General features: G+C 35.9%; 1 protein-coding gene across 2 annotated transcripts; it reads right to left on the reverse strand.

Moving 5' to 3' along the window:
• Positions 1 to 1252: 1252 nt before the first annotated feature.
• Positions 1253 to 9519, reverse strand: baalcb (BAALC binder of MAP3K1 and KLF4 b). Of its 2 annotated transcripts, none has more exons than XM_057823638.1 (5): positions 9276 to 9519; positions 7418 to 7684; positions 5691 to 5890; positions 2820 to 5625; positions 1253 to 2690 (listed from the first exon to the last, which is right to left on the reverse strand). In XM_057823638.1, exons 2-4 carry the CDS (start codon positions 7596 to 7598, stop codon positions 5464 to 5466), a joined length of 543 nt encoding a protein of 180 aa, XP_057679621.1. In that variant the 5' UTR covers positions 7599 to 7684; positions 9276 to 9519; the 3' UTR covers positions 1253 to 2690; positions 2820 to 5463. The 2 variants fall into 2 exon arrangements, with proteins under 2 accessions (XP_057679621.1, XP_057679620.1); XM_057823637.1 differs by having other exon boundaries at positions 1254 to 2690; positions 9336 to 9519.
• Positions 9520 to 13410: the final 3891 nt, after the last annotated feature.

The following is a 13410-nucleotide window of genomic DNA, read 5'->3' on the forward strand; positions in this document are numbered from 1 at the left end:
AAAATGAAAACGGACAAAATTGAAATAAATACAAATTGATGTCTAATAAATGATGAAAAAGAAATGGAAAAAAATGAATGTTTAAAATAATTACAAAATTTAATACATGAAAACTGGAATGAAAAAATAAATTGAAATTAAAGAATAAATGCTGAAATAACTGAAATTATAAAGATACATGTTGAGATGGATAAAATGATTAATGTTGAAATAAAAATGAATATGGAACAACTACATGGAAATTGAATACATGAAAACTGAAATAAATACAAATTAAAAAGAAAATTTTAAAAATATAATTAAAACACATGAATATTGATATAAATACTGTTACACATTTAAAGACATTTAAATAATTATCTAGTTAGTGCATGTATTTTTATGAATGTATTTATATTTGGTACGTCCAGTACTCCATCACTGACCGTAAAATTTTCTGTTACAAAAATGAGTTCCTCCTTAAACTGGTATTACTCAGACTGCTTTTATTGTCATTAGAAAACACACAAATCCAGTCAAAAAGCAGAAGTAGTACGAACAATAACACGTAAGACAATCGTACTCCAGTCTAGATGACTCTTTAAAACGTACAGTCTTCAATTTCAGCTTCCTGAGCCACAGTACAAACATCATATTTGCCTTTTATAAAATATGTTTTCTGTATTTAGACCCTTTCTTGCCCAAGAAAAAAAACAATGTTTGATTGTGTCTTTTCAATAAACTAAAATATAATATAGAGGGACTAAATGGTTTGGCTATGTTAGCCCTTTAGAGAGCGAGGAAGTTTGATTTGAGTTGAAATGCACCTCACTTTCAAGGCCAAGCAATCAAAGAAGATGAAATATGGAAAAGTACTACTCTTAGCATCGCTGGCTAAAAAAATAATATGTACGACTCTTGTGTAGCCCAAATAGGGAATGGGACGTACTACGTCACTGTTTGGACGCGCCTCCATGCTGGCAATATGATTTACTTCCGGTTCGGCAGAGTCAATGCGGATTGTAACGTGTGGTAGTGCTAAGCTAACTCTTTCGGTGTTTTAGAAAGAAAATATGGGTGCTTATTGTTGCGTTACCGGGTGCAACAGCATCTCCTACGACAAAAAAAGGGGTTAAGAAAAATGGACTCACTTTTCACCGTTTTCCTGCATGGAGGACCAAATATCAGATCATGAAGGTACGACGGATGGCTGGATTGCAGCGGTTCGTCGGAAAAGCATTTCTTATGATCATATTTCTGCTGGAATGAGAGTGTGTTCCTGTCATCTCTACTCTTGTAAGTTGAACGATTTATCCACTTTTGGTTTCAATACGTTTTTCTTTTTTTACACCGTTGTGTAAATCTGCCTCGGTAGCAATGCTCGCCTACTACGACTCACCTACCTGTTGTGTTCCTAGGTAAACCTGCTGACAACACATCCCGATTTGTCACCATCTCTCTTCTTGGATCATTTGACAAAGAAAATTTGTTCAATGGAGTGGTTCCATTTGTCCTGTGTCGGACTCAAACAAGCCCCTGCTGCAGACGCCATCTGGGTCTGCCCTTCTCGTCGATGAACTGCGGGCTTTTAACTTGTGAAAATGCAAGAACTGTAATGCACATATTTATTCTGCCTGGCTATTTAACTATGGCCAGTGACGTATTATTATTATTTTTTAAACCACTTTGACAAAGACACGTTTCATTGTATTGTTGAATTTATATATTCTATTATTATTTTTAAATTATAATATTCTTATTTGCACTTATGGAGACTTTAGACTGTCAATTCAAATAGTGTTGGAAAAGTTGCAATACCTAAAATAGAAATGCAAGAACTGTAAAGTACATATTTTTACACCTTTATTTACCTAAGGCCACTGGATGTTTTTTAACTGCTTTGAAAAAATACAGGTTTTGTTGTGATCTTGTATTTATATAGTATATAGCTTTTTATAATGTATTATGTATTATAATATTTGCTGTCCCCTGCCAGAGTGTGGGCCATTTTGTACTAAAAGGATTTTAAACTGTCAGTTCAAATACTGTGTTGGAGACTAGTACTTGCAATACTTAAAATGGAAATGCAAGAACTTTAAAGCACATATTTATCCTGTCTGGCAATTTACCCAAGGCCAGTAAATAGTGTTTTAAACTGCTTTGACAAAGACACGTTTATTGTGATCTTGTATTTGTGTATTACTTATAATTATATAATATTTGCTGCCACCGTCAGAGGGTGGGCCTTGTTTGCACTAATTTAAAGATTTTAAACTGTCAATTCAAATATCGTATTGGAGAAATTGCATTACTTGAAATAAATCTGTTGCAACTTATCAGTCCCAGTTCTTGTCTACAACACTGTCCAAAAATTGTCAATGCATATTCCAAATAGAATAACAAAATTAAGTCACCTGACTTTGTAATTATTACACCTGTTTATTATGAAGACCTGAAGTAAACAACAAGCAGTTACAGTTTGTCAAGAAGTTGTTCAAGTCATGTTTTGGTATTCATATTTTATTGACTTTTCACAACAACACTTGGGATCGTGTTTGTAAGAGCAGAGCAAACTGAAGTTTCAGCGTGCACTCTTCGCCTTTCCAACCTCTCATAACGCTCCGATGTGGTGCGCTTGACCTCAGAATAACCCAAGAAGAGATATGGTGACCAATCGGGATGTGTTGTCAGCATTTCATATGCAGGTTTTCCTAGTAACACAACAGGTAGGTGAGGAGGAGGAGTAGGTTAGCATTGCTACCGAGGCAGATTTACACAACAGTAAAAAAAACAAACAAAAAACCGTATTGAAACCAAAACTGGTAAATCGTTCAACTTACAAGAGTAGAGATGAGGGGAATACTCTCATTCCAGCAGAAATATGATCATAAGAAATGCTTTTCCGACGAACCGCTGCAATCCAGCCATCAGTCGTGCCTTCGTGATCTGATATTTGGTCCTCCATGCAGGAAAACGGTGAAAAGTGAGTCCAGTTTTCCTCGCCCTTTTTTTAGTCGTAGGAGAAGCTGTTGCACCCGGTAACACAACAATACACACCCATAATTTCTTTCTAAAACACCGAAAGAGTTAGCTTAGCACGACCACACGTTACAATCCGCATTGAGTCTGCCGACCCGGAAGTGAATCATATTGCCAGCATGGAGGCGCGTCCAAACAATGACGTAGAGTAGGAGTAGCGTTTTTTTTTAAACAAATCTACTCAAGTAACAGACAAAAGTATAGCTTAGTAAAACTACTCTTAGAAGTACCGGTACATTTTTCTCTAAAAGTTGCTCAAGGGAATGGATCGGAGTACATGTACCGCGTTACTACCTCTGAAGTGGCTGTAATGTAAAAGTTAAAGTATAATCTACCGATGTTAATTACGTATTTTGCAAAAAAAAAAAAAAAAAAAGTGAAAAATTGGCATATATTCATTAATTTTTGGGGGAAAGTTGGTATTCGTCAGACTTTGAAGTAAGGGTGTTACAATATACAAGTAGTCCCCGGGTTACAAGGTACACGATTTAGGGGATTTCACCTTTACGACGCTGGAGTCTCGTCCGCCATTTTGTCTGCAGTCGTCTCCTTTCTTTTTTTTTTTTTTAGTCACACAAACTACCTATTTGTACCTCACAGTATCTTATTTTTTACTTCACTTTATTAACATGACTTGTTTTGTCCTAACTAAACGTGAAGCTGTTCAGTTTGACAGACAGCAAACAGAGCACTTGTGCTTTTTGACGCTTTTGACTTCCTTCACTCTTGACGATTTGTAAAGCTGTAACGCACATATGTACACGTCTGTTCAAAACGACACACATTTTAACAGTAAAACACTCGACACAAAACGATTGGTTTTCAAACGTCCATCTTGTTTTATCAATATGTAAACTGAGTCGATTAAATTAGCCTCACAAAAGTACGCTAGCTCAAATGCTACAAATGCTAAAGTATTACAATGCCGTACTGCAAGCAACACGTCACTTTTGCTCATTGATATTCATGACATTAGCAATTGTTGCTAGGCGGGACAACCTCCTGTTTGTCCCGAATAGTAAGTGAATGGAAATAGTGTACGAACGAGATGTTTACTGAGCTAATCCTATTAATTCTGTCCGAAAATGATATCCCTGGTCCCAAATTCACTGGTAAAGATGTTCAGTTAAAGAGATGGCTTGAGTGTCGAGAGCTGAAAAAGACGGGAAAAAGAGCCTAGCCGACCTAAGCATAGCCTTAGCTTTTTTTAACGACATCTTTTTCTTACGCCACTGACAATGACATTCTCCTGTTTCAACAATCTATCCTTTGCCACCATATGCCCTGTCTTTCTTATATATTATATCCTCTGATTGTCTTACGTCTCTGACTGTTATTGGGGGCAATTTACATTGCTATTTTTTTGTAACGATCGCAAATGCTACTCGGTGACAGCCAACGAACACATTTAATTTTGTCATCAATAACAAATCTTAATTCTATAATTTATTTACACTTCCCACTTACTAAAGTTGTTTTTTTTTTTACAACAGAAAAGGTAACAGTGGCAGTAGGATACCATTTAAACATTTTTTAGGTCATTAATGCCAGACAGAAGCAGCACGGTAAAACGGCACGCTCAAAAATAAGTAAAAATATCAAAATGGCTTACATCTTCGTCCTCTGTAGGACTATGGCTCCCAACAAATTGTTTACTGCATATGAAATATGAATGGCTTCACCTTTAAACTGATCTTTTGGACGTTCACACAAGTTGATCCATTGTTCACATTTTTTCCTCACAGTTTTTGGTTTCGGGAAACGTATGAAGAAAACATCCATTATATGTTGTAATGTCTAGAGTCGTTTCTACAAGTTCCATAGCAGCAGTGTTGACTCGGCATGTTCTTTTTTGAAAGCTTACCGGAGAAAACAAGCATAAACAACATGGATTGTATGCGAGGGCGTGTCTATAACGACCCACCGAAAGTCCAGCCAGACCCGACGCTGCCACCAGAGGGCATTGTATCCACCATTAAACAAAATACAATACTTTTGGACGTTTTTGATAGTTATTTTGAATTTTTAAAGGGTTAATTCCGACTTACGCGGAAATTTGGGTTAAGTCGCCAGCGTAGGAATGGAACTCGTTCGTAACCCAGGGACTACCTGTATTGAAAAGATAATTGGTTGATTAAATAAATTGATTTCATTTTTAAAAATTTCTCTCTCCATTTTTTTTTTAAACATGCAGGATGATTCTTAGTACTCACCGATACGATGACGTCATTTTAGTGCCATATCGGTCAATACTGTATTGGTGCAACACTAAAGCCAAATTTTGTCTTGTTGTTGTTCATGTTTTGGATTTTCCACCCAAAAAATTCAATTTTTCACGACTTGATTCCTAATTTTCCTCGTATTCTTGACCATAATAATGTGCAAAAGACAGCAAAACACAATGAAAAAATACGACATATTTAAAGCGATGTGCACATTTAGCATCTACCCGTGCGCCGCGCCTTGTTTGACGGCCTCTGCGGGTTTCATCACCTCGTAGGTGGTCAGCGACTTCTTCACTTTGCCATTCTTGTCCATCTGGTGGATGCTCTGCGTCACTGTGATGGTCACCTGTTTGGTGGACATGCGGTTGTCCTGCCATTTTGTCTAACGGGGACAAAAAACTGCCGTTAACAAATATTTTGTCTTGCGAAACGGTCGGCGTTACTTACGATCTCTTCAGTATGAAGGACACTCGTGCGTTGGACGGTGGTGGCCGAAGACAACGGCGCCCCCTCCTGCGTCGGAGGGGACGGCGCGTCAAGCTGGCCGATAGCACTGTCGGGTTTGACGTCAGAGAGGCTGGCTTCCGAGCAGGCTTTGAGGTACGCTTGAGCGGGAGTCGGTAGGCCATCTTCGAAGAAATCGGGGACTGCGACACAATGTCATGTTAGCTAAATGGCTGGTTTTCGTGTTGTAAGATTTGTGAAGGAGGAAAGTCCTTTAAAGATGTATTTTCATTCTGTTTTAGTCATTTTCTGGGGGACAAAAGTAGATTTTTTTTCTTGAAGTGTTCTTAAAAATATATGTTTGAGAACAATGGTAGGTAAATTTAAGAACGAATTAAGTTTTTTTTTTTTTAAATAAAGTACCATGTTTTTTGAGGGAAAAGAATTCTCAAGATGTTGCATGTTTGTTGGTTGAGAAAATGTTTTTTAAAAAAACAATGGTACATATTTCTGAGATTTTTAAAAAATTTATATGTAGCTAAAGACGCGAGAAAAGTCCTGTTTTTGACAGAAACTTGCATGTTTGTTTTTTTTTAAATCCTCCATACGTGTTGTTTTATTAAAAACAATTCTAACATTGGTAGGTAAATTTAAGAAAAGAATTCAGGGTTTTTTTAAATCAAAAAGTAGCATGTTTTTTTTGTCAGTTTTTTTGAGAGAAGATGGAATGCCTACATATTTTTAGGATTTTGTTTTTGTTTATAAGTAGCGAAAAGATAGCATGTTTATGTTTTTGTAAAAAGTCCTGTTTTTGACAGAAAATTGCATGTTTTTTAATATGTTCTGTTTCATGAAGTTACATTTCTGAGAATGGTAGGTAATTTTAAGAAAATAATTTAGATGTTTCTTGATCAAAAAATAGCATGTTTTTTGTCAGTTTTTTAAGAGAAAAATTTTAGTCAATATGTTGCATGCTTTTTGTTGAAAAGATGTTAAAAAAAAAAAACGATGCATATTTTTGGGATTTTGTTTTTGTTTATAAGGAGCGGAAGCATGTTTTTGATTTTGGTAAAAAGTCCTGTTTTTGACAGAAAATTGCATGTTTTTTTGTTGTTTTTCCTCCATATATGTTCTGTTTCATAAAAAAAAGATACATTTCTGACAATGGTAGGTACATTTAAGAAAATAATTTATTTATTTTTATTTTATTTTTTTAAAATAAAAAAGTAGCATGTTTTGGGGGCTTGAATCATTTTTGGGAGAGAAAAAAATATTAGTCAATGGCTTTTTGGTTGAAAAGATGTTCTTCGAAAACAATGGTTCATATTTTCGAGATTTGTTCTTGTTTAAAGATAGCTTAAGCTAGCATTTTTTTAGGAAAGGTGTAATATTTTGGTAAAAAGGTTGAAGTTTTTTGGGGTTTTTTTTGGCAAAAAAGTGGTTTTTGAGGAACTTGTTTTGAAAGATTTTTTTTTTTAAAGATTGCATGTTTTTGAAAAAGAAAAGGAAAGATTTTGAGAAAATGAGAAATTTTTGTAACAAAAAAGTCTTTTTTTTTTTTTTTAATTTGATGAAAATGATCTTTGATTTTTTTTTCTTCTTAAAAGCTTGCATGATTTTGAGAATAAAAAAAACAACAATACATTTTCCAGGGAAAAGCCGCCGATTTTTGATGACATGCACATAAAACTAATTTGGAAGTTGCATCGTGCGTATCGCCGTCACATTACCGGGACTGCAGTTTTTCTCGGAGACGAAGCAGGCCTCGGAGCTGTCGGACGGGATGCTGTTGATGGACGAGAGCGGGATGTCGGTGTCTGTGCCGGTCAGCCACGTGGACTCGGTTTCCTTGGTCCAGCTCTCCAGGTAGCGTGGCTCCAGGGCGTCCGTCCTGCTACCGCCGCAGCCCATGGCTTGCTGTAGTGCTTCTTCACCACCTTAACCTTTGACCTCCAACGCACTCTCCCATCACACCCCTCATCTGTGACGACGACAACCTAAGGTGACCAGAGTAAGGCAATTAATGCTGATAGACGTCCAATCTATTTGAACTGGGAGGGTTGGCGGTGATTAAATGGCCTTTGGAGGAAGATGATTTGAGAGGAATGTTTTGAGTTATGAGCGTGATCACGGAAGGAATTCAGCTCCGATCTCGGCAGTTTATTCTTTAATTTAGGAAAATACAATTTAACAAATATATGTCTATTTTTTCAGAGTTCTCCGATACTATCAAGCATAAGCGGATTTTAAGAGGGGGCCAGGCCCCCCGGTGGCCGAGAAAGTCATTGCATATAATTGACTTTGCAACAAATATACAAGTTGTAAAGCAATAAAACTGCAACAAAAATGAAAGAAATGAACAAGAACATTTTTATAATCGGTCAAAATTAGACTTCGATCGGATCATGTGACTAGCAACTTAGATGGTCATTTGCTTTGCATATAATTAAAAATATATATATATATATGGGAGGGCAATTTTATTTTTCAAATGACTTTTTTCTTTGATTGAAAATATTTAGATATTTTTTGATTGAAGCATCTTTTTTTTTTTTTTTTTTTAGATTAAATGATTTGGACACAAATATCCTACCCATAATATGGCCCAAACACAAAAAGGGTTGCTTCAAACAAAGAAAACTTTTTTGATACAAAATTAAGTGTTCAATGCAAATTTTTCAATCTCAAATATTTTTTCGCATTCAAAAACTTTTTCCTTGATTGAATTTTTTCTTTTTTTTTGATTGAAGTGATTTTTCTTTTTGAAAATATATTTTTTCAAGTAACTTATTTTTTGATTGAATAATAAAGACAAAAATGTCCTTGCCAAAATGTGGCCCAAAAAAGTTGCTTCAATTAAAAAAAAAAAAAAAAATGCTTTCACATGCATTTTTTTAAGTTTCAAATGTATTTTTGCATTCAGACACATTTTTTTTTTTTTTATTAAAGCCACTTTTTTTGTTGAAAATTGAAGCAATTTTTCTTTTTATTGAAGCAACTTTTTTTGGGATTGAATAATAGAGACACGAATCTACCTCCATATGGCTCCGCCGAGGGGATACAATTTTTGACTGGGGTAACTACATTGGCACGACACCGGCAGGCCTACCATATTCAACGGATGACGATCTTGGCGAAAAGTATTGCCTAAGCAGCCTGATTTAGAATTCCCCTCAAGAATGATGGGAAACAAAAAACCGCTCATGGTCAACTTATTATTATAAATATTCTTGTAAGTTAATTTTATTACTGACACGTTTCGGGCTCATCAACATGTGCCCCCGCTGCCCCAAAAGTCAAACTCAGCCTATGTTCTCAGGTAAAATGATTTCTTCATGATTAGGTTCCCTGGGCTCAAGCTACATCAAGTTTAATTAATACATACACAACATTACATTATTATCCACACGTTACATGACTGGCTACACAAGCATGTCAAAATAGTATGACCACCTTTCACGCAATAGTACACTACAACCACAACGATCAACACGTTAGCGCGTACTACATACACACTATTATACATTATTAATATTCATAAATGCTACTAAATTGTATACACAACCCACGCAGTACAAATACACGTACGCATATATCTTTTGACGTGTGCAGGCCAGCTGATATACAGTACACCTAAAAAAGAAGCACCGTAAAAGCTTGGACGGAACACCGACGGAAGCTGCTGACTTTGCCCGACGAGAGCGCTTCGTTTTCGGCCTGGAGGATGGGGAAGATGGAGGTGAGCTGGTTGATGGAAGACGACGTCTCGAAGGAGATTTTAGCTTGTCTCGATGCTTCCTCGTCTTCATCTGGTGTCACTGCTCGCTGGAGGTCTGGCGCCCCCCCCGCCCTCACCCGCACACACACACACGTGCTGTCATGTTTTGACACCTCCATTCACATTCAGTTGCTGCCATTGACGGCGATGGACGTCTATTTCATTTGGACGAATGGTCGCTGCCAAAACTCTCAGTTCATATAGAATGGACGTATAGTGCGGAGTTCAATTTTCTTGGCACAATAAAACTCGTTTACAAATTTTAATTATTAGTTGTTGCCAGGTAAGTTTGATCAGTGAGATTTTTAGATTAGATTTTTGCAGGATATATATTTTTAAATTAAATTTTAAATTAATTTATTGAAAAGTAATTTTTTTAGTCATTGTAACATAATTTTTAGTTAAATAATCATTTTAAATCGGTTAATTCTAAGCTTAAAACAAAAAAGAAAGCTTTTTAATCATAAAATCTGTATCAAATTTATTGATAAGTAACATTTTTAGTCATAACATAATTTTTAGTTTGAAAAGTAATTAATAAAATTATTATTGAATCTATTCTAAGCTTAAAACAAAAACAAAAAAACGCTTTTTAAATCATTAAATCTGTTTGAAAAGATTTATTTTTTTTTTTTTGTACAAATTTTAATTTTCAGCTGCTGCCGGGTAAGTTTGATTTGTTAGATTTTTAAGATGAGATTTTTGGAGGATATATATTTTCTAAATTATATTCAAAATTAATTTATTGATAACAAGTAAATTTTTTAGTCATTGTAACATAATTGTTAGTTTAAGAAATTAATTAAAAAATATTTAATTGTATAAATCGTTTTATTCTAAACTTAAAACAAGAAAGCTTTTAAATCATTAAATCTGTTTGAAAAAATGGATTTTTATAGTTTTAAACACTATTTTTAATAATTTTTTTCCCAATAATTCCTCAGCAAAAAAGAATACAAATAGATAATAATTTATTTTTATGTACAAATATAATAATCTGCGGTACTTTGTTCTATTTTTACACACTTATTTCAAAAAGTAAGGTTACAATAATGATGAGGATTTTTCTTTTCTTTTTTCGGTAAACATTTTTAATGATCAGCTTTTGATTAGTTCGATTTTAGATGGAGAATATTGTTTTTTAAATTGAATTTAAAATTAATTCACATATAAAAAGTTAAATTTTTAGTCATTGTAACAATTTTAAGTTAAAAGATTAATTCATAAAATTATTTTTTAAAAATCGTTTTACTTTAATCTTTTAATCATCATCAAAGTGAACTCAATACAATAACAATAATGGTCGAAGCGGGGTGTACATCACATTCTGTCCACAAGAGGGCAGTATTGTCCTAATTTTGAAGAAAATGAAAGTCCTGTGGTTGAAGTTCTTCAATAATTCTGTATTAGTACACACACAAAAAAATCAATGTATATTTTTGGACTTATTAGAAAAAATCGATGATAAAATTCCACTAAAATAATAAGTGATTACAGTGCCCAAAACTTCCAACGCTTGAGCGCAACATAGTACAGGTGTTCCCTCTAGTGCTAAAAGAAAAAATCCCTAAGTTAGTAGAGATCTTTTTTTTTTTAACTTTTAAATTCCATATGAAACGTTAGAGAACTACTGTTCTGCAGGGAACCGACACAAAATAGCTGTCGTGGTTATTTATTTATTTTGCGGAGGTGTGGCAGCATGCTCGTGAATCTTGCGTCCAGTAGACAGCGTGGTCAATATGAGGCTGGCCAGTTTTTGATTTGTACACTTCGAGTAGACAAGTGGTCAATAGGGCCTGTCTTGTCCATTCCCTCAGCTCCAATATATAAATGTGCTGTGTGTCCTATACTGATTTTGAGTCAGTGGCGAGCTGTCAGAGGCCACATGGATGGGAGAAATACTTGGGCCGTAGGGATTTGAATTTTTCTGTAATTTGACTAGTATGTATGATTTATGTCAGGATAGCTGAGCGCTCCAAGGTGCTACGTTCAGGTCGTAGTCTAATCTGTAGGCGTAGGTTGAAATCCCACTTCTGATATGAGGGTTTTCACAACCAGTTATAAGTGAGCATTGATTGGAGGAAGAATACCTGATGCGCCATGTTGTTTGTCATTTGAAATTTGATCGTCTATCATTATTCAACTCCAGGTGTACGCATTGAAGAAGCTAATAAGCCTATCCTAGCTAACAATGGGCAGGAGGCAGAGTACACCCTGAACTGATTGCTAATGATAAACTACGAAATGCAATTGCTGAAGATATTGCGATGGGAGCTTTGCTGTGATGATTTATACTAGTATATCAGCTCACTTCCTGTTCATATTGGGTCACTTTCTGTTGATTTGGGGCATTTCAGGGTTACTTACTGTTGATTTTGGGTCATTTTTGGGTCACTTCCTAGTCATATTGGGTCACTTCCTGTTGATTTGAGCACATTTTGGGGTCATTTCCTGTTCATATGGGGTCACTTCCTTTTGTTTTTGGGGCATTTCAGAGTCACTTCCTGTTCCTATTGGGTCAATTCCTGTTGATCAGGGGGCATTTCAGGGTCCCTCCTGTTTATATTGGGTCACTTCCTGTTGATTTGGGGGCATTTCAGTGTCCCTTCCTGTTGATTTTGGGGCATTTTAAGGTCACTTCCTGTTGATATTGGGTCACTTCCTGTTGATTTTGGGGCATTTCAGGGTCACTTCCTGTTGATATTGGGTCACTTCCTGTTGGCTTTGGGGCATTTCAGGGTCACTTCCTGTTGATATTGGGTCACTTCCTGTTGATTTTGGGGCATTTTAAGGTCACTTCCTATTGATATTGGGTCACTTCCTGTTGATTTTGGGGCATTTCAGGGTCACTTCCTGTTCATATTGGGTCACTTCCTGTCGATTTGGGGGCCTTTCAGGGTCACTTCCTGTTGATTTTGGTGTATTTCAGGTTCACTTTCTGTTAATATTGGGTCACTTCCTGTTGATTTTGGGGCATTTCAGGGTCACTTCCTGTTCATATTGGGTCACTTCCTGTTGATTTGGGGGCATTTCAGGGTCATGTACTGTTGATTTTGGGTCATTTCATGGTCACTTCCTGTTCATATTGGCTCACTTACTGTTTATTTATGGGCATTTCAGGGTCACTTCCTGTTGAGTCACTTGGGTTGGAAATCAGTAGGAGTGAATGGAAGTTTTTGTGCCATCGAAATGAGTGGGAGGTGAATGGGGCTATTGGAAATGAATGGGAAATTTTGCCCATTAGAAATCAATGGGACGCGAACAGGGCCATTGGAAATGAAAGGGAAATTTTGCCCATTAGAAATGAATACATATGTTTTTGGCAATTTATTTTTTTAAACCTGTATAGGACTTTTGTGCCCCTTTAAGAGTCCATAATTTTATGATGTATAAATGATGTGACTTTAACGATAAAATTAGGACAGGTAGCCTTTTTAAAATTTCCTTTTTTTGGCAAACGGTCATTTATGGGGTGTCAAACGAAAGAGAGCCTGCGTCACATTAGAATTCCAGTCGTTTTGGCGTACGAACGGTGTCGGTGGGTCAAACGGTTTTGGCTATGAAAAAACGCCTTAGGAACAACATAAAGGAATATTATATATGCCAGCGTTTGCATTACATGCAAAGCTACCATCAAATATGTAAACTACTTTAATTGCACATGCGCAATTAGCTAACCACTCCTCACTTTAAAGAAAGTTGGTCCAAGAAAGTATCCAAATTTCATCACTTTGATTTAAAATAGTGATATGTCAAGCACACTTGAAGCACAAGTCAATCTTTTGTTATATTGTCGCCATTCTTATCATTTTTCTTTCATCAGCTTCGTGTCAACTCGTGTTCAGTGAAGGCAGCAACTGTCTCCACCAATCAGCGTGAATTATGCCCCCCCCCACACCAAATATGGACCAATCACTGACGAGAAATTTTGGCGGGTGGATCCAT

Source organism: Corythoichthys intestinalis, chromosome 19 (genome assembly GCF_030265065.1).
Source record: "Corythoichthys intestinalis isolate RoL2023-P3 chromosome 19, ASM3026506v1, whole genome shotgun sequence".
NCBI lineage: Eukaryota > Metazoa > Chordata > Actinopteri > Syngnathiformes > Syngnathidae > Corythoichthys > Corythoichthys intestinalis.